At 34.3% G+C, this 24,126-nt stretch overlaps 3 protein-coding genes across 3 annotated transcripts; 2 read left to right on the plus strand and 1 right to left on the minus strand.

Annotated features, from left to right (window-relative positions):
* Positions 1 to 674: 674 nt before the first annotated feature.
* Positions 675 to 9,119, plus strand: LOC107857241 (cytokinin riboside 5'-monophosphate phosphoribohydrolase LOG7). Its single transcript, XM_016702170.2, has 7 exons — positions 675 to 930; positions 2,561 to 2,658; positions 4,697 to 4,727; positions 4,933 to 5,032; positions 5,152 to 5,222; positions 7,685 to 7,828; positions 8,870 to 9,119. Exons 1-7 carry the CDS (start codon positions 817 to 819, stop codon positions 8,939 to 8,941), a joined length of 630 nt encoding a protein of 209 aa, XP_016557656.1. The 5' UTR covers positions 675 to 816; the 3' UTR covers positions 8,942 to 9,119.
* Positions 9,120 to 12,807: 3,688 nt separating this feature from the next.
* On the plus strand, positions 12,808 to 16,740 carry LOC107846501 (pentatricopeptide repeat-containing protein At3g49730). The gene is made up of 2 exons (XM_016690884.2): positions 12,808 to 14,892; positions 15,894 to 16,740. Exon 1 carries the CDS (start codon positions 12,981 to 12,983, stop codon positions 14,823 to 14,825), a length of 1,845 nt encoding a protein of 614 aa, XP_016546370.1. The 5' UTR covers positions 12,808 to 12,980; the 3' UTR covers positions 14,826 to 14,892; positions 15,894 to 16,740.
* Positions 16,741 to 17,847: 1,107 nt separating this feature from the next.
* On the minus strand, positions 17,848 to 23,733 carry LOC107846522 (2-Cys peroxiredoxin BAS1, chloroplastic). The gene is made up of 7 exons (XM_016690890.2): positions 23,189 to 23,733; positions 20,993 to 21,067; positions 20,360 to 20,441; positions 20,167 to 20,246; positions 19,082 to 19,207; positions 18,346 to 18,459; positions 17,848 to 18,251 (listed from the first exon to the last, which is right to left on the minus strand). The coding sequence occupies exons 1-7, from the start codon at positions 23,405 to 23,407 to the stop codon at positions 18,135 to 18,137; spliced, it is 813 nt and encodes a 270-aa protein (XP_016546376.1). The 5' UTR covers positions 23,408 to 23,733; the 3' UTR covers positions 17,848 to 18,134.
* Positions 23,734 to 24,126: the final 393 nt, after the last annotated feature.

Here is a 24,126-nt window from a genome sequence, read left to right on the forward strand (position 1 = left end):
TTGAATATTAGACTATAAATATTTTCTATATCCCTGCTCATTATATAATAAAAAAACAATAAACACTATTTTCAAAAAACCTCCACTCAATCATATAAGAGTAATTAACATGAATAAAATCTTGAACATGGGACTATAAAATATTTTTATATTCCTCCTTGTTATGATCGGAGAGAAATAAGCAAACCCCAAGTAAAAGCAAAACAAGATGAATACACAAATTGACGTAAAAATTCTTGCGGGAAAAATCACGAACAGAGACAGAGAAATTTTTCTATAATGGATAGAGAATACAGTGAAGAGAATGACGTATTTTCTGAACGTACGAATCAACTCACTAATTACATTTATATATAATACGTACGTATAAATAAATCATAGGTCAAAAAACATACAGGTCCATACCATAGGGACTACTACCACAGACCCCATAAAAAATCACAAACATGGATCGCACCGCAAATTTTTCAGGGTTGGATCAACAGAATTTGGATCATAAACTCTAACATAGCTCATCATATAAAGATAGAAAAATTATTTTCGATAAATCTCCGATAAAACATATAAGACTAACATATTCTAAAATCAAACATGGGTTCTATAAATACTCTATATATCTCTCCTCATCATATCATAAAATTTAAAAGAAACTTTGCCTTTGTTCTATTCTCATTCATTCCCAAAATCCTCCACCTTCTTCTCCTTCCTAACATTCCTTTTTGTCTAAATCAATCATTATTCACATATATACACACAAATATAAATATATAAATATTTAGAGAGAGAGATAAGACAAAAATAGAAAAAAGAAAAAAAATGGAAGAAGAGAAAAAATCATCAAAGTTTAAGAGAATTTGCGTTTTCTGTGGAAGTAGTTCTGGAAAAAAAACTAGTTATCAAGAAGCTGCTACTGAATTAGGAAAACAACTGGTAAAATATAATCTATTTTTTTGTTTTCTTTTTTTTTTAATTTATTAAATAAAAATCTTATTCTTTTTGTAATGTAAGGTGAAAAATGCTTTAAATTATGAAACCCCATTTTGTGTTTCATTTTTTCATGTTTGTAACAAAATTTATATTCTATCTTCTTTATTTTATTTTATTTTATTTTTGGTTTCAAGAATGAGAAAGTTTTTGTTCTTTTTTTTGATGTAATGTAAGCTGAAAAATGCATGAAACTAAGAAACCCCATTTTGAGTTTTTGTTTCATTTTTTTTTGTGTTACATTTTCCATGATTCTAACAAAATCATCAACATGGGGGTGGTGGGGGTGGGGGGTGGGGGTGGGGGTGGCGTTTCTATTCATTATGCCTCTATATTCAGGTTGACAAAATATAATTTTATTGAAATCAAGAACCTCTTTTGAAGTTTTGAGATTTTTGTTCAACATTTTTCATAACCCTAACAAAATTTTCCAACATGGGGTTTTTCTATTCTACTAAACTTTCATACTTCTTGAACTGCGTACATATCGAGAGCTTTAGTAAATTGGAATTACGACAAGTTTTTCAATGTAGGATTTATCTTTTGTTTGGCATGATAGAAAAGAGTAAACAAAAAATTGTTGCTAGCTGTAACATGTCTATAAGTTGAGCAGTCTTCTTGCATGATCTTAGTTTATGGGGTCACTACCAAAAAATAATTTTTAGAAGAAAAAATAAAAAATTTCCCTTTTCATAAGGAGCCAAACGTGCCACTTTGATATCATGACCCCCTCTTCAAGGTCTATATTCACTCACACTCCTTTTCATGATTTTATGTCTTTTTTTTTTTTTTGTTTGTATCATAAAATATACACTATTATGTTTAGTTGTCTTGCCGAATGTCTACTGAAAATAATCTTTCTGTAGTCTCATCAGAAAGGGCCAAGTGTCTATCAGAAACAACTTTTCTGTAGTCTCTAAGAGTTGAGTCAGAAAGGACCGAATGTCTATCAAAAACAATTTTTCTTTAGTCTCCAAGGATGGAGCCAGAAGGGGCCAAGTGTCTATCAGAAACAACCTTTCGGTCTCCAAGAGTGGAGTCAGAAAGGACCGAATTAATGTCTATCAGAAACAATCTTTCTGTAGTCTCCAAGGATGGTGCCAAAAAGGGTCGAGTGTCTATTAGAAACAACCTTTCTGTAGTCTTCAAGGATGGAGTTAGAAAGGGTCGAGTGTTTATCAGAAAGAACCTTTTTGTAGTCTCCAAGGATGGAGCCAGAAAGGATTGGGTATCTGTCAGGAATAATTTTTTCGTATTCAGGGTTGGAGCCATTCGAACTCCGTTTGACGAAAAATTATTATAAGTACTATTTATACAAGTGTTGAGTTCTTTTTGACTTTTTTTTTAATATTTATCTCTTTATATTTTGAACTCGTGAAGATTTTGATTCTCTCACCATTGTGTATATCTCCACATCTCACTTAGTTTACATGCTTGTTTTCTTGATTGTGTGTGAATCTTTTTTTGAGTTTAGTGTTAGTAGTAAGATTTTTTTTATTTGATGAAATTATGATGGTGTAGTGGGATGTTGACACGTGTCCTAGTTCTTGATTTTACTTGTGTTTTTTTGTTGAAGGTGGAGAAAGGTATTGATTTGGTGTATGGAGGTGGAAGCGTGGGTCTTATGGGTCTTGTTTCTCAGGCAGTTCATGATGGTGGGCGCCATGTTCTAGGGTAATCATTTTTACTTGTTATGTTTCATTTGTTTTAATATTTAAAAGTGCATGAACTAATTTAATCGGTGTTTTAAGACGTATTTTTTCATTTTAGGTGGTAGTAATATGAGAAAGATTCTCTAAAGTTAACATTTTTGAATTAAGTTGTTCAAGTTAACTTCAGTAATTAGTCAAAATGCCTCTCATAAAGCATTTTAGGTTCGATCCTTTCCTTCATCCTAGCTTGAATACAAGATGTTTTGTATGTCGGACTACTTTGTTTTTTGGTTCTCCTTCATATGTGATATAGTTTGATCTCAAACATGACTCTTGAAACTTGTTATTTTGAAACATGTCTATATTATAACATTTATGTGGTTATAAAATGTTATGGTAGTGGTAGAGCCATCTTTAGCTCAGGGATTTGAATCCCTTCGATGAAAAAGTATAGTACTATTTATATATGGTTAAATTTTTTTTTTTATGTATATATCATTGACGTTGAATTCCCTTTATCTAGTTCGTATATTTACTTCTGAATCCCTTTAATAAAAACCCTGACTCCGTCACTATCTCGAACCTCTTTAGATAAAAAATTATAATATTTATATATGGTTAAAATTATCTTTTAACCCTCTTTAACTTATTCATATATTTACTTCTGAATCCCTTAGTAAAAGATTCTGATTTCGCCACTGTCTCAAGCATAATATGAAAGAGTGTAATTTTATTTCTCATTTCTCAATGAAATGTGTTCTTGTATACTACCTCAAAGGCAGACATCATTGGATCAAATGTTGGTTTCTTGATAATTAAAGTAATGTGGGGGTGGGGTAGGGGTGGGGGTGGGGGTATCTATTAAAGAAACAAAAAAACAATCCTTTTGTTTCTCTTATAGTGAACAGCTTCTTAACATGTGAAATGTACTGTGTACATCTGTTTTTATTTTTTTATTTATTTTTTTACAGTAACAAAAAGTAATCTTACAAAAGTGTCTTTTGTGGTATGGCCTTTAAGTTCATTTTGGTCTGTGGGAATGTCTGTCACAAGGACCAAAAGGATAATATGTGCATAAAGTTAAAAGCCTTTTAGGCACTGATTAAAAGCATTTTCCAAATCTTTGCTAAATGGGACAGTATACTAATTTTGCTAATTTACTTACCACAACAAACAACATGTTTTCTTTATTTGTGCTTTCTGCTTATGCTTACGTTGTTCGGATTCTTAAAAAATATATCATGTTTACATTAGATTATCTAAAAAAATGTACTCCCTTTTAATTTATTTGTATGGTTTTGACTTGACGTTCGACAACAACAATAACATACCGAGTGTATTCCAAAATATATCACGTTCGCATTGGATTATCCAAAAAAATGTACTCCCTTTTAATTTATTTGTATGGTTTTGACTTGCTGTTCAACAACAACAACATACCGAGTGTGGGTCTGGGAGGGTAGCGTGTACACAGATCGTACCACTACCTCAGGTGAAGTAGAGAGCTTGTTTTCGATAGACCCCTGGATTAGGACCGATAAGGCTTTGACTTGACGTTGAGTTTAAAAAAGTATAAAAAACTTCAAAAAAGCTTGTGGTTTTAAACGGAAGTATGTACAATCTTAGATGCAGAGCCAACCTAGTAATAGGGCCCTTCGATGGAAAATTATATTATTAATATATGATTAAAATAATTTTTATGTATATATTATAGATGTTGAACCCCCTTAGTAGCAATTTTGGCTCCGTCTCTATGGAATGTACTAAGATGTCTTCTAATCACGTGGTTTTAAACATGTAACATGAAAAATTAGACCTAAAGAAATGCCATAAAAGTAGACGTTTTTTTGGAACAGACTAAAAAAAATCTAAGACGAACAAACTGAAACGGAAAGAGTACTACTTTTTGAGGATCTGACGTGCATTTGTCGATATTTTTGAAAAATTCGAGAAACGTTGTTTTTTGCAGTAAATATGTGTATGTATACTTTTACTTTTATGATATTCTCACACTTTTATTAATCTATGTTATGTTTTTTTTTTTTTTTTGGAACTTACAGGGTGATTCCAAGGACTCTCATGCCTAGAGAGGTAATAATAATAATCATAGTGTAAATTTCTTTTACATTTTTTTAGACATGGTGTCAACTTTTAACAATTATTGAACAATTTGTACTTTAATTTATAGAAACTATGTTGTCTTAACTCCAAACATAATGTTGCACCGTGTCGGATTTCCATGAAGGTCAACATTTTTGAAGTGTCTGAGCAACGTAACTTCTTTCATGTCTAACAGATAACGGGCGAAACGATTGGAGAAGTTAGAACAGTCTCTGGCATGCATCAAAGGAAAGCTGAAATGGCTAGGCAAGCTGATGCCTTCATTGCCCTTCCTGGTACGTTATGTTGCTCGAACTCTTTAAAGTTCCATGTGATACGTGTATATCGGATTCATTATACACATTATATATACATGATACATTAAACTTTTTAACTTTTTTTGTGTAATTTTAAGGTGGTTATGGGACACTTGAAGAACTTCTTGAAGTCATTACATGGGCTCAACTTGGAATCCACCGTAAACCTGTGAGAAATCTATCCTTCTTTGCTCTTAAAAGTGTATATAAACTGTATAAATACAAATTGAAACATGTTGCCATAAGCATATTGATCGTGTCACCAAAGTCGGATTCAGAATTTTAACTTTTTGAATTTAAAAAACGGTCACTACCATCATAAGGTGGTGGCAAGTTTGGACATTACCCTCCCCCGACTTTACTTATGGGATTACGCTGGTGTATATAATCGGTATATAACTTTGCTCTAAAAAGTGTATATAATGTGTATAAATACAAATTGAAACATGTTTCCCTAAGCATATTGATCATGTCATCAGAGTCACATTCATAATTTTAATTTTATGAATTCAGAACACGGCCTCTACCTTCATAAGATAGAGGTAAGGTTGGACATTACCCTCCCCCGACTTTACTTGTGGGATTACATTGGTGTATATAATTTTGCTATAAAAGTGTATATAATGTGTATATAAAGTGTATAAATACAAATTGAAACATGTTGCCATAAGCATATTGATGATGTCATTAGAGTCGGATTCAGAATTTTAACTATATGAATTAAGAATACGACCTCTACCTTTCATAAGGTAAGGTCAAGGTTGGACATTATCCTCCCCCGACTTTACTTATGTAACTTTTTAGGCTTAAAAAAGTTCTGAATTCAGATGAACTCTTATATATGCTGCTCGATCCGCCCCTCCATGTCATACTTATGTCATGGCACAAAAAGATATGCTTAAGTAAGATTTTGACAAATTAATACTTAATGATGGAATGTTTTAAGGTAAAGTCTTTTAATGAAATTTCAAAAGAAATCAAGAATTTGGTGAAAATTTGCTATCCAAAGTTGGTCTTACCATGAAATTTATCACTTTTGACTAAGATTAATATTCCTCCATGTAATCATTCTCCAAAGAAGAAAAAAATATGATTTTTTTCTCAACAAAAAAGTGTTTAGTCATTTTCATATTACATCTTCTTTTAGGTATCTTGTATTATTTGACGTTGATATCATTCTAGTTTTGTCTTCGATACAGTTTTTTTCTTTTCGAACCTGCTTTAAATTGCTTTATTTGGGCCGATAGTCTTTCAAAAACAACCTCTCTGTCTTCGTAAGATATGAGTAAAGTTACGTAAATAATATCCTAATCAGATTTAACTTGCCGGAATACACTGAATATGTTAATTATTATATATAAGAATTTCAAATTTTCAAGATTTCAACTCCCATTTATCTTTATTTGTCAACTCAAGTTGTGAATTGAAAATGTGGATCTTGACATTTTGTGTCACCATGTTTCTCAACATACCATCTTTTCACATTCTTAAGTACTTATATTAAAATAAATTATTATTATTATCATTATTATTATTTGTGAGATTTTTTCTTTTTCAAGTCAACAAAACTTATCAAATTAAGAAAGTATCAAAGCACGTAATCCTTAATATTTGGTTCACATGGAAAGATAATACTGCTATTAATCATTAATCATGCTTTATGATACCCCTTTCAATGGTAAAATTATACACAATTAGAAATATATATAATATATATAGGAAAATTTTAGTCATAAGAAGGATACATTTACTTGGATATTATAATGTGATCTAACTAATATTTTAGAAAATAATATAGCTTATTAAGTTCTGAATATATTAATGAGATAAGCATTCAGTACTTTCGAACTATGGTTAAAGTTGTTACGACATATTCCAACTTCATAGGGGTCCTATTACCCTCCTGAACTCCATTTTAGCGTCTTTTTGTTACTCTTTTATGGTGAAATGACATTTTTATTACGTAAAATGGGATCCACGTCAAAGGTGTCACGTCAACTAAAAAGGATAACTAAATACGTTATATTTATTTTTGAGGGATACTAGATTCTTTACTCTATGTTAATTGTAGGAAAAGTTGACATAAATAGTCGTCTACCCAAAAAAATATAATTGATATACTTCTAATAAAACACATAACATAGTGTGTATATATTACATGTCTATAGTTTTTGTACATGTAAACATTTTGAATTAATCTTCCAAATGTATAACTATACCATAATTTATACATATTTAAATAGATATATACTTGTATTTATTCACAAATTCAAGAGTCGTACGCCAAGCGAATTAAGTCGAGCATATAAACAGAAACCGATAAAAAGACCTCTTTATTTCTGAGTTTCAGAAGCTACAATTGACTAACGATTGTCTCAATCATCGAAATTATTCTAGTATTTTTATTTTAAAACTATTGAGTTTTGCTGAACTCGTAATTTATGCAGGTGGGGTTCGTACGTCAAGCAAATTACGTCTAGTATTTAAATATATATCGATAAAAAGACCTCGTTATTCTTGAGTTTCAGAGGCAGTAATTGACTATAAAGATTGTCTCAATCATCGAAATTATTTTAGTGTTTTTTATTTTAAAATTATTATTGAGTTTTGCTGAACCCGTAGTTTATGCAGGTGGGATTATTAAATGTGGAGGAGTATTATAATTCATTATTAAGTTTTCTTGATAAGGCAGTTGATGAAGGTTTTATTTCTCCAATTGCACGTCGTATTATTGTGTCTGCACCAACAGCACAACAATTAGTCAAACAACTTGAGGTAATTAATTTTAATTAATTAAATTAAACATTATTTTTTTTTATAGTGGTAGTAATTATGGACTAATTTTTTAAAATTGTTTTTAGTAAAATTAAAACATGATTTTTGACATTCTTAATTAATAATCTATGTAAAATTCAAATTTGAAAAAAATTAGTTGTTCGGTTTCGTTAGACGTCATAAATAAGCTGAGTAGTTTTACTAATTTATCATTTATCTACTGCTTTGAAAAAGTTTTTTTTTTTTTAACTTGTAAAACTTGTTTAGGAGGGGTAAAATTGAAAAAAGAAAATTAATTAATTTTATCTTGATTTGATAAATGAACAAATATTTTTTGAAAAGGATTCGTTACATGTCTTTTAAGACATTATAAATATAAGATGAGCATTTATCCACTGCTTTGAAAATGAATTTTTTATTTTTAACTTATAAACTTATTTGGGAGGGGTAAAATTGAAAAGAGAATCAATTAGTTTTATCTTAATTTAATAAATAAGTAAATATTTACAACTACTTTTTGAAAATGATTTGAAATATGTGTTTGTATATTTTCATGTTCCAACTTTCAAAAGTCCTTTTTCATCTTTTACTTAACTTCAAAGTTTTTTTTTTTTACTTTTTCAAATTTCAACTAAATCATATCTAAATATCTTTATTAAAATATACATTTGACATTCTTCATCTTGGAAAGTACAAATTTTAAACTACTAGTTTAATAAATTTGGAATTTATGTAGTGTTCAAACTTCCAAAGGGGCTCCACCTCTTAAAGGGATTTTGGCTAACAACATAAATTTCAAATGTTTAAAATTTAATTACAGAAAATCTCGATTTTGAGTCTGTCGAAACACATAATTAGTTCTCGATATAACTAATGAAGATAAATTTTTTTCTTCATAAAGATACATAATATTTGATAAATAATTGGAGGAATTTGTTAATTTGATCTTTTAATGGTAGATGAAGAAATTAATATTTAATTGAAGTGTTTTTTTTCTAATATGTTATATTATTTTTGTTTTAATTCTCTTTTTATTTACAGGAACATGTACCAGAAACAGATGAAATCACATCAAACTTAATATGGGATGAAGAAGTTCAAAGATTTAACTAGTATATTTTAATTTGCTTAGTATTTAGATATATATTTCGATCGGTATATATAATATATAGTACCATACGTATCTCTGGATCATCATATCGTTATTATTTAGAGGAAGGTCTTTTCGTTATGGTGATGTTGCTCTAGGTTTTTGTTGCATGAAAAAAAAAGTATTTTGTGAGATTTAATATCTCAAAATTGCAACAAACATATTTGAAAAAAAAAAAACTATAAATTTAGAGTTAGGTTTGTTGAAATATTATTTTATGTTTTGGTGTATGTATTTTATTAGTGTGTCCCTTTTTGGTGAGGCATTTTTGCCTTTGAATGTATCACACTAACATGCTTATATATTGAAAAAAAAAATTCAAAAAAAAAAAAAAATATATATATATATATATACAAGAAAAAATTGTGTATTATAATTTGCCATGTTCTTTATATCAAGATTCTGATTTTGTATATTAATTTTGTATATTATTGGAGACGCTTATGGGTGATTGATTGGTGGATATGTTAAATTGATAATTAAATTTATAAAATGTTTATTATAAGTTTCTAGTAAATGATTTAAAGGGGTCTAGAACAATTATTTACTTTTCAAATTAACATACAAGAAAGTGCTCCTATAACTTTTTTTTTTTTTGGCCAATAACATAAATCTTGGTAGTTTAGAGTTTAATTATAGAAAATTTTAATATTTTGTATAATTACTGAAAATTTAATTTTGAATCTGTTAAGATACATAATTTTGTGCATGTAAGTGGCAACAAACAATTTTGTCTCTTTTTCATTAAGCAAATCTGCAAACTATAATATTTTTATTAAATAATAATGAAAACCCTAACTGTTCTCATCATATATTTTATCATATATTAAATAGCAGTAACCGTTTGGAATCAATCATTTTTGTTTTTATTTCCATATCGGTATTCGTATTAGAGTCTCACTAAATTCAGAATCCACGCTTTGAAAATCCTATTTAGCCGTCTTTCATTCGGGAGATTCATTTGAACTTTCCTCGACAAAAAATTATACTATTTTTATATTATTTTTACATATATATATATATTTTTTATGTATATATAGTAGATGTTGAACTCACTTTCGGCTAGTTCATATGTTTACTTCTGACCCCCCTCAATGAAAATCCTGACTCCGCCACTGAAATCAATTATATAAATATTGCAAAAAAATTAGTTATACACAATGATAGTATAAGTTATGTATATATAAATTTAGATTTTTGGTAGTTACATATATAAATGATTTGATTATATAAATAGTTTTTGGTTCGTAATCTTTATCATATAATGATTAATTATTTAATCATTTGGATTAAGGGAATTAGGCAATTGGTCAACATAATAATGACCGCAATAGGTGGGTATATATACATGTGATATACATCAATATATTTATTATCTATTTTACTATCCAAACTAAGATCCTTTGTAATCAACTCAAATATATTCGAGCCAGACATTCAATTGCTTCGATTTGAATTATTTAAAAAACATGATACTATATTTTAAAATTTTTTATCCAACGTCTGATGTTTGTATTGGAAAAATTCGATTGATTTGTATTCATGCAATATAAGATCATTCGAGGAAAACGCTCTGTCCACGAAAATATGATTTTGAAATTGGAGAATTTTATTCTATGTATTTAAAAAGAAAATAATTTTAAACATTTTGATCTTATACCTAGAAATATGTCCTCAAAATTAAAATGATAAGAGAATGAATCATGTGATGCCACATGCCACATTTTATGGTAATAATTCTATAATTGAAAATAAGTTATTAAATAATTAGTTAATGAAAATGATAATAAATTTTAACTCAAGAATAAACATGAAAAAAGAAAAATCCAAATAAGATTTGATATTTTTTTTTTGAATAAAAAGGATTTACTTAAGTAACGTTTTAGGGCCTATTTTTGTAATATGCGAATTTTTTGTGATATTTCAATACAAAGTAATATTAGTTTTAAGACATACTAAAATATATTGTATGAACGTGCACACAATATATCATTCTAAATAAAAATTACGTAGATGCAATATCTAACTATAACTATATGTATGTAAGTGTAGCCAATTATATATATGTGTGTGTATGCATTTTTTAAAGCAGAAGTTGAATGTATGTGTATGTAATACGTGAAGACATCAATTGTATGTCAAGTCGATTGGATCCAATAAGTGTGTTTTCAAATTATATGGGAACAACACTAAATTCAGTCGAAATTCAACAAAGTCCGATGAAGCAACATCGATTTTCCAACGACCAATTGAAACACCGACAAACTCCAGCGAGAGAAAACGAGCCGGGTGAGGTTGGATTGGACAATAGCGAGTATATATATATGTGTGTGTATTATATTTAAGTGTAACATACATATAATACTCTTAATCAGTGTATAAATTTTATATATTTCGATCATATTGATAAATAAGTTTGATCAAATCATACGTATTGATAAGTATCCCAAGCATATATGGGCTAACCCAGCAAAATAATTTTGTTTGGGCTGTAGCTCAAATTTCAGCCCAACTACATTGGGCCAACTATAACTTCCTATCATCTAGCCCAACCATATAAACTCCAAATGGAGTAAAAGTGTGAAAGATCGAAAACACATTTAAAGTATTTTGAATTTTCGAGTTTCATATTTAAACTAGTAAATGTGTAAGTTTTATATATATAACTATCACCGACTATTTGTCAAAACACGTCTCAACTATCAGTTACTTCTTTTTTCTACCAGAAATATCACTATCATTCAGATAGGAAAAATAAGCAACTGATCGTTGAAGTGCATTTCGATAAATAGTTAGTGATATTTCAAGCAGAAAACGATGATACGCCTGATGGTTCAATTATAAAACTCGAAACATCGAATACTTTAGACGTGGTTTTTTTACCCCGAATACAACTCTCTAAAACAGCTACTAAATTTTGTTTGGGCTTTAGCGCACAATTCTAGCCCAACTACATTGGGCCAATATAACTTCCCTTCAAAACTTAAGTCCTATTATCTAAAGCCCAAACCATATTAACACCAACCACCAATACCTGCACCCCCCCCCCCCCCCCCCCCACCCCAACCCCCCAACCCAAAAAAAAATCCAAAATCAATAACATATTCAGTGTATTCCGATCAAGTGAGTCTATGGAAAATAAAGGGTACGCAGAACTTACATTTACCTCTAAGCGAGTCAGAAAGGTTGTTTCTAATAGCTCAAAATCCGCCCTTAAAAGAGTACCTCAAAATCCCAAAGTAACAACAACATATTTGCATTCCGATAAAGTAGGGTCAGTGAAATATAAAGAAGTGCGCAGAAGTTACATTTACGTCAATAAGAAAGTCAGAAAGGTCGTTTCTAATAGCTCAAAATCCACCCTTAAAAGAGTACCTCAAAATCCCAAAGTAACAATAACATATTTGCATTCCAATAAAGTAGGGTCTGTGAAAAATAAAGACGTGCGCAGAACTTACATTTACCTCAATAAGTGAGTCAGAAAGGTCGTTTCTAATAGAAACCGGCTCAAAATCCACCCTTGAAAGAGTGTCTCAAAATCCAAAAGTAAGAATAACATATCCGTATTCTAATAAAGTGAGAGCTGCGGAGGCCAGAACATACGTAGACCTTAACTTTATCTTCGAAAGTAAGGTAGAAAAATTATTCTCGATACACTCCTAAACTAAGAATTTTGAATTAAAAGCGACAAATAAATTTGTCAATCAAGTGGAAGTCCTTCAAATTTCATCAAAAATTAGATAAAAGCGATGATTCTTTTTTTCACAGTTTCTTTCATAATACTTTCGCTCCAACAACTATAAAAGTTATCTCAATAATTATAAAAATTATCCCAATAACTGTCCAAAGTTGTTCGATAGTTGTTAGGACAAGTAATACAATTGTTGAACGACTGTATTGTGGGATCCACTTGTCCCTTTCACCTCTCTAACTCATTTTTTCTCCCTAAAACCCAATAATTTGAACCAAAATCCAAAACCCCACTTCACAAAATCTCCCAAGATGTTGAAAAACCTCACTCTTTTGCCTTCATCACTGTCCTTTCGTGCAGTTTATTCACTCCATATACTTCAAGAAAACCCCAAAACTTCATCAAAGATTCAATCTTTTCACCATTCAAGCAACACCCATGATGAGTTTTCATCAGATGTAGAGAAAATCTACAGAATCTTGAAAAAATTCCACTCAAGAATACCAAAACTTGAACTAGCATTACAAGAATCAGGTGTCGTAGTCCGCGATGGTTTAACAGAAAGAGTCTTGATGCGTTGTGGTGATTCAGGTAATTTGGGGTATAGGTATTTTGTATGGGCATCAAAACAACCTGGTTTTAGTCATAGTCATGATGCTTATAAAGCAATGTTGAAAAGTTTAGGTAAAATGAGACAATTTGGTACTGTATGGGCACTTGTTAATGAAATGAGGAATGAGAATCCTGAGTTGTTGACTGTTGATGTGTTTGTTGTGTTAATGAGGCGATTCGCTTCGCGGAGGATGGTGGAGAAGGCTGTTGAGGTTTTGGATGAGATGAGTGGATATGGTGTTGAGCCAAATGAGTATGTGTTTGGGTGTTTGTTAGATGCATTGTGTAAAAATGGTAGCGTAAAAGAGGCGGCTAGGTTGTTTGATGAAATGGGATTTAGGTTTAGGTTATCGATTAAGCATTATACATCGTTGTTGTATGGTTGGTGTAAAGAAGGGAAGGTTATGGAGGCGAAAGTCGTGTTGATGAAAATGAAGGAGGCCGGGTTTGAGCCGGATGTTGTGGTTTATAACAATTTGCTTAATGGTTATGTAGTGTGTAGGAAAATGGCTGACGCGTTTGATTTGTTGCAGGAGATGAAAAGGAAAGGTTGTAATCCGAATGAGACATCGTATACAATTGTAATTCAAGGACTTTGTTTGCAGGATAAGATGGAGGAAGCGATGAGGGTGTTGTTGGATATGGAGAGAAGCGGATGTGAAGGTGATGTTGTAACGTATACTACTTTGATAAGTGGATTTTGTAAATGGGGAAAGATTGAAAAAGGTTACGAACTTTTGGATGATATGTTGCGGAAAGGGTATAATCCTAATTCGACTACGTATTTGCATATAATGTTGGCTCATGAGAAGAAGGAAGAGTTGGAAGAGTGTTTGGAACTCGTGAAGGAAATGGAAAAGATCGGTATACCTCCTGATGTTAGTATCTATAATGTAGTGATTCGTTTGGCTTGTAAGTTAGGGGAAATTGACGAAGGTGTGCGAATATGGAACGAAATAGAAGCAAGTGTGATAAGTCCGGGGGTTGACACTTTTATCGTTATGATTAATGGTTTTGTCGAGGAAGGGCGTTTAATAGAAGCTTGCGATCACTTTAAAGAAATGATTGGACGAGGTCTTTTGTCTGCTCCTCAATACGGTACTTTGAAGGACTTATTGAATTCTTTGTTACGAGCAGAAAAACTTGAACTCGGTAAAGATGTTTGGAGTTGCATAACGACAAAAGGATGTGAGCTTAACGTGTCTGCGTGGACCATTTGGATTCACGCGCTATTTTCAAATGGACATGTGAAAGAGGCTTGTTCGTACTGTTTAGATATGATGGATGCTGGCTTGATGCCTCAGCCGGACACGTTTGCTAAGCTTATGAGGGGTCTAAGGAAGCTATATAATAGACAGATTGCTGCAGAGATTACGGAAAAGGTGAGGAAAATGGCTGAAGAGAGAAATATGACTTTCAAGATGTACAAGAGACGCGGTGAAAGAGACTTGAAGGAAAAAGCTAAGATGAAACTGGATGGGAGAAAGAGGAGAGCTCGTAGACGCCGTTGGGGTAGCCATAATACTCAGGCTAAGACATTGTGATATGAGATATCGGTGAGGAGGATGCTACTACATCGAAAGCTGTTTGACTACATATTACGTTGGAAGGGTATAAACCTCTGCAACCTGCTTGATTCACTATTTAACTTATTTACTTTATAGTATGCTTTAGTAGAAGAAGGGGAGCCTTGGAGTAACTGGTAACGTTGTTGCCATGTGACCAGGAGGTCACGGGTTCAAACCTTGGAAACAGCCTCCGGCAGAAATGCAAGGTAAGGCTGCGTACAATACACCCTTGGGTGTGGCCCTTCCCCGAATCCTGCATATAGCGGGAGCTTTAGTGCACCGAGCTGCCCTATGCTTTAGTAGAAAACTGCTCTAATGATACTTGCCAAGTTGAACTTCCTTGACGAAAGTCCGTTTTTTGTCTGAAACACACTTTAATTTGGACTCTCACTGAGGGGAAGATTCTTGCAAATGTCAAAGAACTTCTTATTGATTTACACTGTAGTTTAAGTATTTCCTTACGTGCTATGTAGGCTCTCCGGTCAACAAATTTGATTGAACTAATTTTGGGTATTTTGCTTGGAAATGCTTTATTTTAAGCCGAGGGCCTATCGGAAACAGCCTCTTTGTCTCTATGAGATAGGGGTAAGGTTCGCATACACTCTACCCTCCCCAGACCCAGCTTGCGGGATTACACTGGGTACGTTGTTGTATTCACTTTGCGTGATATTTTAGGATACCCGATAGAAATATAGCCAGGAATATAATATTTCAAGATTCACTGTACAGGGTATTGTTGAATTCCTGATAGAATATCAGGATATTATAGCTAGGAACAGGATTTGTAGAATTTATTTTACGACTTTGTTTGCTGTCTCTTTATCCTGAGTCGTGGGTCTATCGGAAACAACTTCTCTACATCTTCGGAGGTTGTGGTATGGACTACGTACATTTTACCCTCCCCAGACCCCACTAGGTGGGAATACACTGTGTATGTTGTTGTTGTTGTAGTCTAGGTGCTCAAGTAAGCGATGACGCTGACAAGGTTAAAAAACGCATCTTTCTTTTCTCATTCTTTTAAAACTTATGAGTTGCTTTTAACAGGTCTCTCATGAAGAGCGATAACTTTGTGAAGAGATATCTTTACTATGGGCAAATAGATATGCCTCGGAGTGAAGCGGTTAAAGAGAAAAGACCGATTATCCTCAACGATTATGAATTGCCTCGGACGAATGAATCCCAAATTATGGCAATCGAAACAATATTCCTCAACAGCGAAACATCAGAACTAAAGAAAAGGGTGAAGTTTCTTGGAAGCACAAGAGGTCTCCATATGTTCAACAAGAATACATGTTGGGTTGCAGCGGCGATGAAACTCGACCCCACATTTTTGAGACACTGCATCCATTCTCAGAATACATTTGTTCTGCCATGGACAATGATGTGAAGAAGGCACCATATTCAAATGAAGACAGCCCCGCTTTGTAATCCATTTGATATGGGAGTAGTCCGTGTTGATAAAAGGGAATGGTTTCATAGCATGGCACACCTCTGTAAAGCATGGACCAACGTGGTGAGTATAAATATACGTATACATTTGTATCTTTTAGATAGCAAATATCGAATGGGAAGGGGAGCCTTGGAGTAACTAGTAAAATTGTTGTCATGTGACCAGGAGGTCACGGGTTCAAGCCTTGGAAACAACCTCTTGCAGAAATGTAAGTTAAGGCTGTGTACAATACACCCTTGTGGTGGGGCCCTTCCCCGAACCCTGCGCATAGCGGGAGCTTTAGTGCACCGGGCTGCCCTTTTTTAGCAAATATCGAATGGGCACCATATTTTTTATATTACTCAACTATTCTGCTGTTGTATATTCCTCATAATGACCATGCCATTGAGCTTCTAAGTTCATTTATACTCAATTTACAGCACAGTTAGCTGGGAAATTCAACTTATAGTCATCTAGCTGAGATTTTAGACTAAAGTTACAGAGTGCAAGTGAAAAGGTGGAGTAAACTAGTAAAGTTGTTGCCACGTGACTAGGAGGTCACGGGTTCTAAGCCTTGAAAATAGATTCTGACAGAAATGCAAGGTAAGGCTGCATACAATACACCCTTGTAGTGGGGCCTTCCCCGGCCCTACATATAGTGGGAGCTTTAATGCACCGGGTTGTCTTTTTTTTTTTATTTGGTTTGCAGAATGCAAGTGAGAAAATCATGACCTAACTAGACAACATGTAACGTGTAGAAACCCCAATGTGAAGATGCATATTGTACACTTTTGTTCAATACTGTCAAGTATAGAATATGAGAAAGATAAAATGATTACCCTTTGGGGTGGCGCGGATGGTTTGGGTTGGGACTTCAGCAATGGAGGTCTCATGTCCGAAACTAAGCCTGCGATAGCAGGGGGGTTGGCCTTTTGGGTCGAGCTTGCACACAGGGCCTGCCTAGGGTGAGTTACCTCTCCTATGTCATTTACGAGCTATTGCACAGGAGCGGGGTTTACCCTGTGCGCACCCAAAGGGCAGTTGCTGTGGGTTCTCTTGTTACAGGACTAGAGTGGAACAAGCCTACAATCACTATATCTTGACTGGGATTGACAACCAATCAGCATCAGTGAACTGAAACATAATGACCCTGTGGCTCAATATATACTTGGGTGCCGATCCCTTGCTAATGTACCTTGGGACAAAGTCGATTATGTATATTTTCCTGTGTCAACATCGACAATTAGTTTCACTGGATCTTGATTGTCTACTTCAGAAGATGGTACAAGTTATCATTGGCATGTGTGTGTCCCATAGTATTAGTACTATTCTCGTGGTTTCTTGTTTATCAATTGCTATTAGTTTTCATTGTATAATCAGTTAAGAAACTCTCAAGTTTTCGATTGTAGCTGATGTTACAGTGAAGTTGTTACTGGAGCTTTACCAACTCTTCTAAGTTCCTCTATTGAGAATGAATAAAACCTGTGAAAATTTGTCATCAATATTTTTGTACATATATACCAATTCGTGCACAACTCAACCACAAGTGACTAACTTCAAAGATAGAAGTTTGAGCCCAACCACAACTATAATATATTTAGCGTAATCTCACGAGTAGAGCTTGAGGGTAGGGTACGCAGTCCTTACCCCTATCGTGAGAGGTAGAGAGGCTATTTCCAATAGACCTCGGCTAAAGGAAAAGCAACTCAAAGCGGACTTATGATCCGAGTTCAGAATTTGAGTTAAGTTCATAACTTCGGGGTGTGCTTACATTATTCAGAAAAATGCTTGAAACTCAAAGATACAGAAGCTCTACAACCTCACTTTAACAACAAATGACTCTATATTGCAGACCCTTATATGGATGCAAAATATTCTTTGCTGCCCTTGGGATCTGGCTTCATTGACTTGTCACCGGGCTTCCACCCAGCTGGGCATACCTCGTCTGGGTTCTCCTGAACGTATTGCAATGCCTGTGGCAAAAAAACAAAATGATTATGTACATCTAAGCAGCGGATTATCTGACGATAACAATGATACTTGTATTGCGATATGTTATATTATTACCTGAAGTGTTCTCAATGTTTCATCAACGCTTCGACCAATTGCAAGGTTATTAATGGTGGAGTGTTGAATAACTCCTTCCTTGTCGATGATAAAAAGTCCTCTCAATGCAATTCCCTAAACCAACAAAAGAGAAATTTAAGGGAGCTGATTCCACTTCGAATGATAACGCGCTTTCATGCTTATTTTGGAGTATTGAACCCATGGGGAAGATCCAGAGGCAGAGGCACGTCTACTGGAAGATACTAGTCGGTTCCCATCACAAAATGCAGCAAAATCAAACATGTTCTTGATAAATTTTAGAGTGAAATTGAAGTTGTCTTGCACAAAGCCTCTTCAGTAAGTGGCAAACTTGAGCGACTCTTGTTGCAGAGTCAAGGGGTCATTCAGCCACTGTAAGGAGAGGGGGCATGGCTGGTACCAAGCTCTAAAAGAGTTTTCTTCGAGCGAGTGGTCTCTCCATCTTTTTGGGTTGCATGCACAAGGAATGCTTTTTGTAAATTGAGATGGATTGATCTTCGCTATCATGCAAGTCATTTTCTGATGTTTGTAGAAAAATGGTGCAAAACTGAATAATAGCAGATTTCCATTTTGTGTCGGAGAAGGGCTGTACCACAAAGGTCTATACTACGCGGCCTTACCTTGCACTTCTGCAAGAGGCTGTTTCCCCGGCTTCCACCAACTTTACCAGTTAAAAGTCTAAAAGCTACACTCTGTTAGGAAACAGCAACGGTCATACCTGATCCGGTATCAGAACATTGTAAGATTTTGCAATTGACTTTGTCACATCTGAAATCAATGGATAATTCAGATCACCAAGTCCACCAGACTTCCTATCAGTTTGGACCCAGGCAAGGTGGGAGAACTACAAGAATACATGAGATCAACAATGTTAGGAAAAAAATCATGCTTACATGACCAATGACAAAAATCAGTACAATCGAATAATTGGTATTAATTTGTGCCTTGTACTGAGACAAGTTCTCCAGCAATACGTAATCTTGATCTACAAGTAAATTCTGTTACTTCTTGCTAACCAAATTTACTTTCATTCACTTATTCTTCTTTGTTTTTTAAATAACCAAGAACACCGATAGCTAGCTGGCATTTGAACTCATGACATTCGCTAAACATCACCCTTTTTTTGGGATAACCGTGGTGTGCGGTCCAGCTTACGTGCAGCTCCACTAGTTCCACGGAATACTTGCCACCTCCTACCAACAATGGTACAACTCTGTCCACCAAAGCTAAGACGGATGGGAAGAAATCATCTAGTGTTTTTTGTCTCTGCTGGGGTTTCAACTGGGAGCTCATGCTTCTCAACCCACCTTATTGACCACTAGGCCACACCCTAGGGTGCCGTTCTGCGTTCTTCTTACACTAGACCAAAGCCCTGGGCACCTTTACTTATTGTACTTCCATATTGCCTATGTTTTGTCGACGGTATCGCGTGGATAACTATAACAAGATCATAATCACAGTTCAAGAGTCTCATTTTTTCCAACTTCTTTTAACATGTGTTCACTTTGTTATTTAAGATAATATTTGTTTCCAACTACAATTTCTTTTGTAATGTGTCTAGTTCAAATTTCATTTTACGCTTGCAGCAATATATAGTATTCACGTCTTATCTTTATTCAACTGTATCTCCAATTGTTTATGCATACCCTCGATAATTTCTAAAGCTAGTTCTATGCCATTTCTTCTTCTAATAGCACGTTGCTCAATACAACAAGGCACAGATCATTTGGGTACACTTTCCAAGTAACGAATCAACCACTTTAAGAGGAAAATTTTGAAGGAAAGAAAGGCATAAAGACATACCACACTGTCTACGGAGACGCCCAATATTTCTGTATTCACCTTCTTAAATTCTTCATAACGATCACTGAAAGCAGTAATCTCTACAGTACATGCAATAGATTATATCAAAATAATGCATTCAGAAACAACCATAATCAGTTAAAATTATAATTAATTGAAACTAGCAGCTGAGTGATTTTACGAACAAGCTGACCTGTCGGGCAAACAAAAGTAAAGTCTAGTGGGTAGAAAAAGAGAATCACGTATTTCTTCCCGATATACTCAGAAAGTTTAACCTGCAGAGGAAACATTCTTCAATTATAACTAGCCAAGAAACCCGTCCAGAATGACTGGATAAAGGAATGCCTTGCAATTATTACAGTTCTTGGAAAACTTTGTTTCAAAATCTGATATAACCTAAAATGAACGAAGAAAACTTTGAATATTGAAGTTCTGCTGCACTCGGTTCTTTCAATATCTCGATTCCTTCACTAATTGCTATTCAAAAGAGGTTAGTCAACAAGTAACATGCATTCTTGAAGTAATCTTTATTCTTTTGTCAACCAAAAGAATACGGTACTTAAAACTGGACGATCTCCTCACAGCAAGATACAAACTCTTGCAGCAAGTAACTGAAATGGCCGATAACTTTTCTCTTTTTGATGAAAGAAGTGGCAGATCCTTAATTTGATAAGGAGAAAAAGGAACTCGTGTACATAGACAATACAAACACACAGAGGATCTCGGACTGACAATTAATAATTTAATACAACACAAACACACAGAGGATCTCGGACTGAAAATTAATAATTTGATACAGCCAATTCACTTAACACCAATATATTACCTTGATAAACTCTTGATCGAAAACAGCCTCAGCCTCAAAATCTGGTGCCTTATTTCCAACAAGTGGGACTTCACTCTGTTGGGATAAGTAACAAAAAGAAGACATTAGAGAGATGAATTACCATCCAGAAACAACGAAAAACGCCTTTTATATAAAGTAGAGCAAAAAGAAAATTGTTGGGGCCATGGAAATTCACAATCTAAAATACAATATAAGAGTGTGTGTTTATTTCACTTGGTCTTCTAATGTAATTTATCTATTTTTTAGTATAAAAGTACATATACACACACATTTTTAAGATCTATATTTAACACAAATGGTTGATCGGATTATGTCTCATTAGTATCTAACATCTTTTATGTAGAAAGACATGTCTAGAATTTGACAACCCTGTAAGTACACTCATTAACTCCTCATTCAAGAGATCTATCCACCTAATACTTATGGCTTTCTCCTTCCAATCAACAAATTTGACAACCCTATACGCTCATAATTTTTCAAGACAGCATAATGATCAACTAAGAAATCATCAACCTCGACATCAAAATTTAGCTTCAATACTGTTGATGTTAGATGCTTTTCTATTAAGTTGTCTTGCGAAGCCACATCCACGAAAGTTCTAACATACTCAGGTAGAAAAAAGCATTTGAGCTAAGTTGCTCGGACTCTCCAAAACTTTTGCTGCACATGTCGGATCCTTCAAAAATGCACTACTTTTGAAGGATCCGACATATTACCCATGGCACTTTTGAAAAGTCCGTGCAGCATAGCTTTCAAGTATAAGACATGACGACATATATATCTTTTATCTTTCACATTGGGTGAGATAAAAATCCAGTAGTGTTAAACTGTTAGGATATTGTTTCTTACAGTGAAGAGTGAAATTACTGCTACTAGACTCAACAAATACAACATACATCTTGTGTGGGAAGCTGTCCGCAGTGTACAAGCTTCTCACATATCCCAATTCGGTAAGTATGGATAAATACTCCTTCCCCTCAAATCAACAATAACAACATACCTAATAAATATCCCACAAGTGAGATCAGGGGAGGGTAAAGTGTACGTGAAGACCTTACCACTACCTCGGGAAGGTAGAGAAGTTGTTTCCCAAAAGACCCTCGGTTCAAGTGTAGCAAATCCAAGTACAAAGAAGAACATAGTGCAGATAATATGGAAACACGGGACAGTGCAGAATCTACCATAAAAAACAATGATCAACCACAGGGTAGGGCATGTACTTGGATTTGCTACAATTGAGCCGAAGGTCTTACTGGAAACAACTTCTCTACCTCCCCGAGGTAGTGGTAAGGTCTGCGTACACTTCCCCTCCACAGACCTCGCTTGTGCGATTTTACTGGGTATGTGATTGTTGTTGTTGGAACCACAAGGCAGGGACAGAGCCACCTTTCATCCAGGGGAACCCCCTTCATCATCGGAAAATTATTACTATTTTTACATAGTTAAAAATATTTTTTATGTATATATAGTAGATGTTGAACACCCTTCGGCAAATTTGTATGTTTACTTCTCAAACCCCTCAATGGAAATCTTGGCTCCGCCACTGCCACAGGGTAGTGCGATAATCAAAACACAAAGATATCTTCGGCTAAACCCTACGCTACCACACTACGACTAATGCACGACATCACTCCTACCCTACTAACCTCAGGGTAGTGCGATAATCAAAACGCAATAAACGACAACAAAGTCAAATATCTACGGCTAAACCCTATGCTACCACACTACGACCAATGCACGAACACTCCTACCCTACTAACCTCAAAAAACATCAAAAATCTCAAAACAAATATCATTAAGAAAATAGAAAAATAGGTCTTTCTAGAAACAACCTCTCTAACTCCCCGAACACTTTCCCCTCCTCAGACTCCTATCCTACTAATAGTTCAATAATCAAAACACAATAAACGACAAAAAGACAGATAGATATCTGCGGCTAAACCATACACTACTAGTCTACCACACTACAACTAATGCACGACAACACTCCTACCCTACTAACCTCAGGGTAGTGCGATAATCAAAACGCAATGAACGAAATCAACGACAGATATCTACGGCTAAACCCTACGCTACCACAACACTCCCACCGTACTAACCTCAAAAAACATCAAAATTCTCAAAACAGAAAAAAAGCATTAACAAAACAGTAAAATGGCTGAAAATGTAACTTACAGAAGCGCGAACGATGAATGACCGAGATTTGTTGGAGCGAGAAAGCGATACACGAGAAACTAAAGGGTTACAGTTACGGAGTCCATTGAAAGAGGAAGAAGAAGAAGAAGGAACAAATTTTGACTGAGAAATTGAAGGCAAATTGGATGAAGCAGCAAAAGCAGAAGCCCTAGGGTTTGAAGAAAGAAGAGTAGTACAAGTAGCAGCAGTACAAGCCATAGAAAATGGAGAAAGTGTAGAGGAAAAAGTTTTGGGTGAAATGAATGAATATAGATATTTATAAATAGAAGAATCTAGAAGCTTAAGGTGGAGAGAGGGTTGGTAGTGTATCAATAGTAGCTGCTGCTTTCACTCGGGGTGTGTGGAGGGGGGGTGGAGGGGAGGGTAATGAAAAGAATGAGTGGGTCCACAATATTAGCGTGACAAGTGCACACGGTTGATGAGCTGTTCCTAGAGTTGTCAAACAATTTTAATAGTTGATGAGACGAGTTAGCAACAAGTGCATATGGTTCTTTGACAACTGTATTAGTTGATTCCGACAACTATTTAGTTGTCCAACAACTTCGTAGAGTTGTTGAACAATTTTTATAGTTGCTGAGACGAGTGGGTCACACAATATTAGGTTGACAAGTGCACACAGTTGTGTTGACAACTGTGTTAGTTGATTCCGACAACTATTTAGCTGTTCGTAGAGTTGTCGAACAACTTTTATAGTTGCTGAAATGAGTGGGTCCCGTAATATTAGCGTACCAAGTCCATACAGTTGTTTGACAACTGTATTAGTTGATTCCGACAACTATTTAGCTGTCCAACAACTTCAGAGAGTTTTCGAACAACTTTTACAATTGCTGAGATAAGTGGGTCCCGCAATATTAGCGTGACAAGTGCACACGGTTGTTTGCAACTGTATTAGTGGATTCCAACAACTATTTAGTTGT

Source organism: Capsicum annuum, chromosome 8, assembly GCF_002878395.1.
Source record: "Capsicum annuum cultivar UCD-10X-F1 chromosome 8, UCD10Xv1.1, whole genome shotgun sequence".
Taxonomy (NCBI): Eukaryota; Viridiplantae; Streptophyta; class Magnoliopsida; order Solanales; family Solanaceae; genus Capsicum; species Capsicum annuum.

Coding starts and splice junctions, on each gene's coding strand:
- LOC107846522 (XM_016690890.2), bottom strand. CDS start 23,407: ATGGCTTGTACTGCTGCTACTTGTACTACTCTTCTTTCTTCAAACCCT. Junction 18,460..19,081: donor ATGTTCTGATACCGGATCAG/GTATGACCGTTG, acceptor TTGTTGGTTTAG/GGAATTGCATTGAGAGGACT. Junction 18,252..18,345: donor AAACATTGAGAACACTTCAG/GTAATAATATAA, acceptor TTTTTGCCACAG/GCATTGCAATACGTTCAGGA.
- LOC107846501 (XM_016690884.2), top strand. CDS start 12,981: ATGTTGAAAAACCTCACTCTTTTGCCTTCATCACTGTCCTTTCGTGCA.
- LOC107857241 (XM_016702170.2), top strand. CDS start 817: ATGGAAGAAGAGAAAAAATCATCAAAGTTTAAGAGAATTTGCGTTTTC. Junction 5,033..5,151: donor TGCCTTCATTGCCCTTCCTG/GTACGTTATGTT, acceptor TGTAATTTTAAG/GTGGTTATGGGACACTTGAA. Junction 7,829..8,869: donor AATTAGTCAAACAACTTGAG/GTAATTAATTTT, acceptor TTTTATTTACAG/GAACATGTACCAGAAACAGA.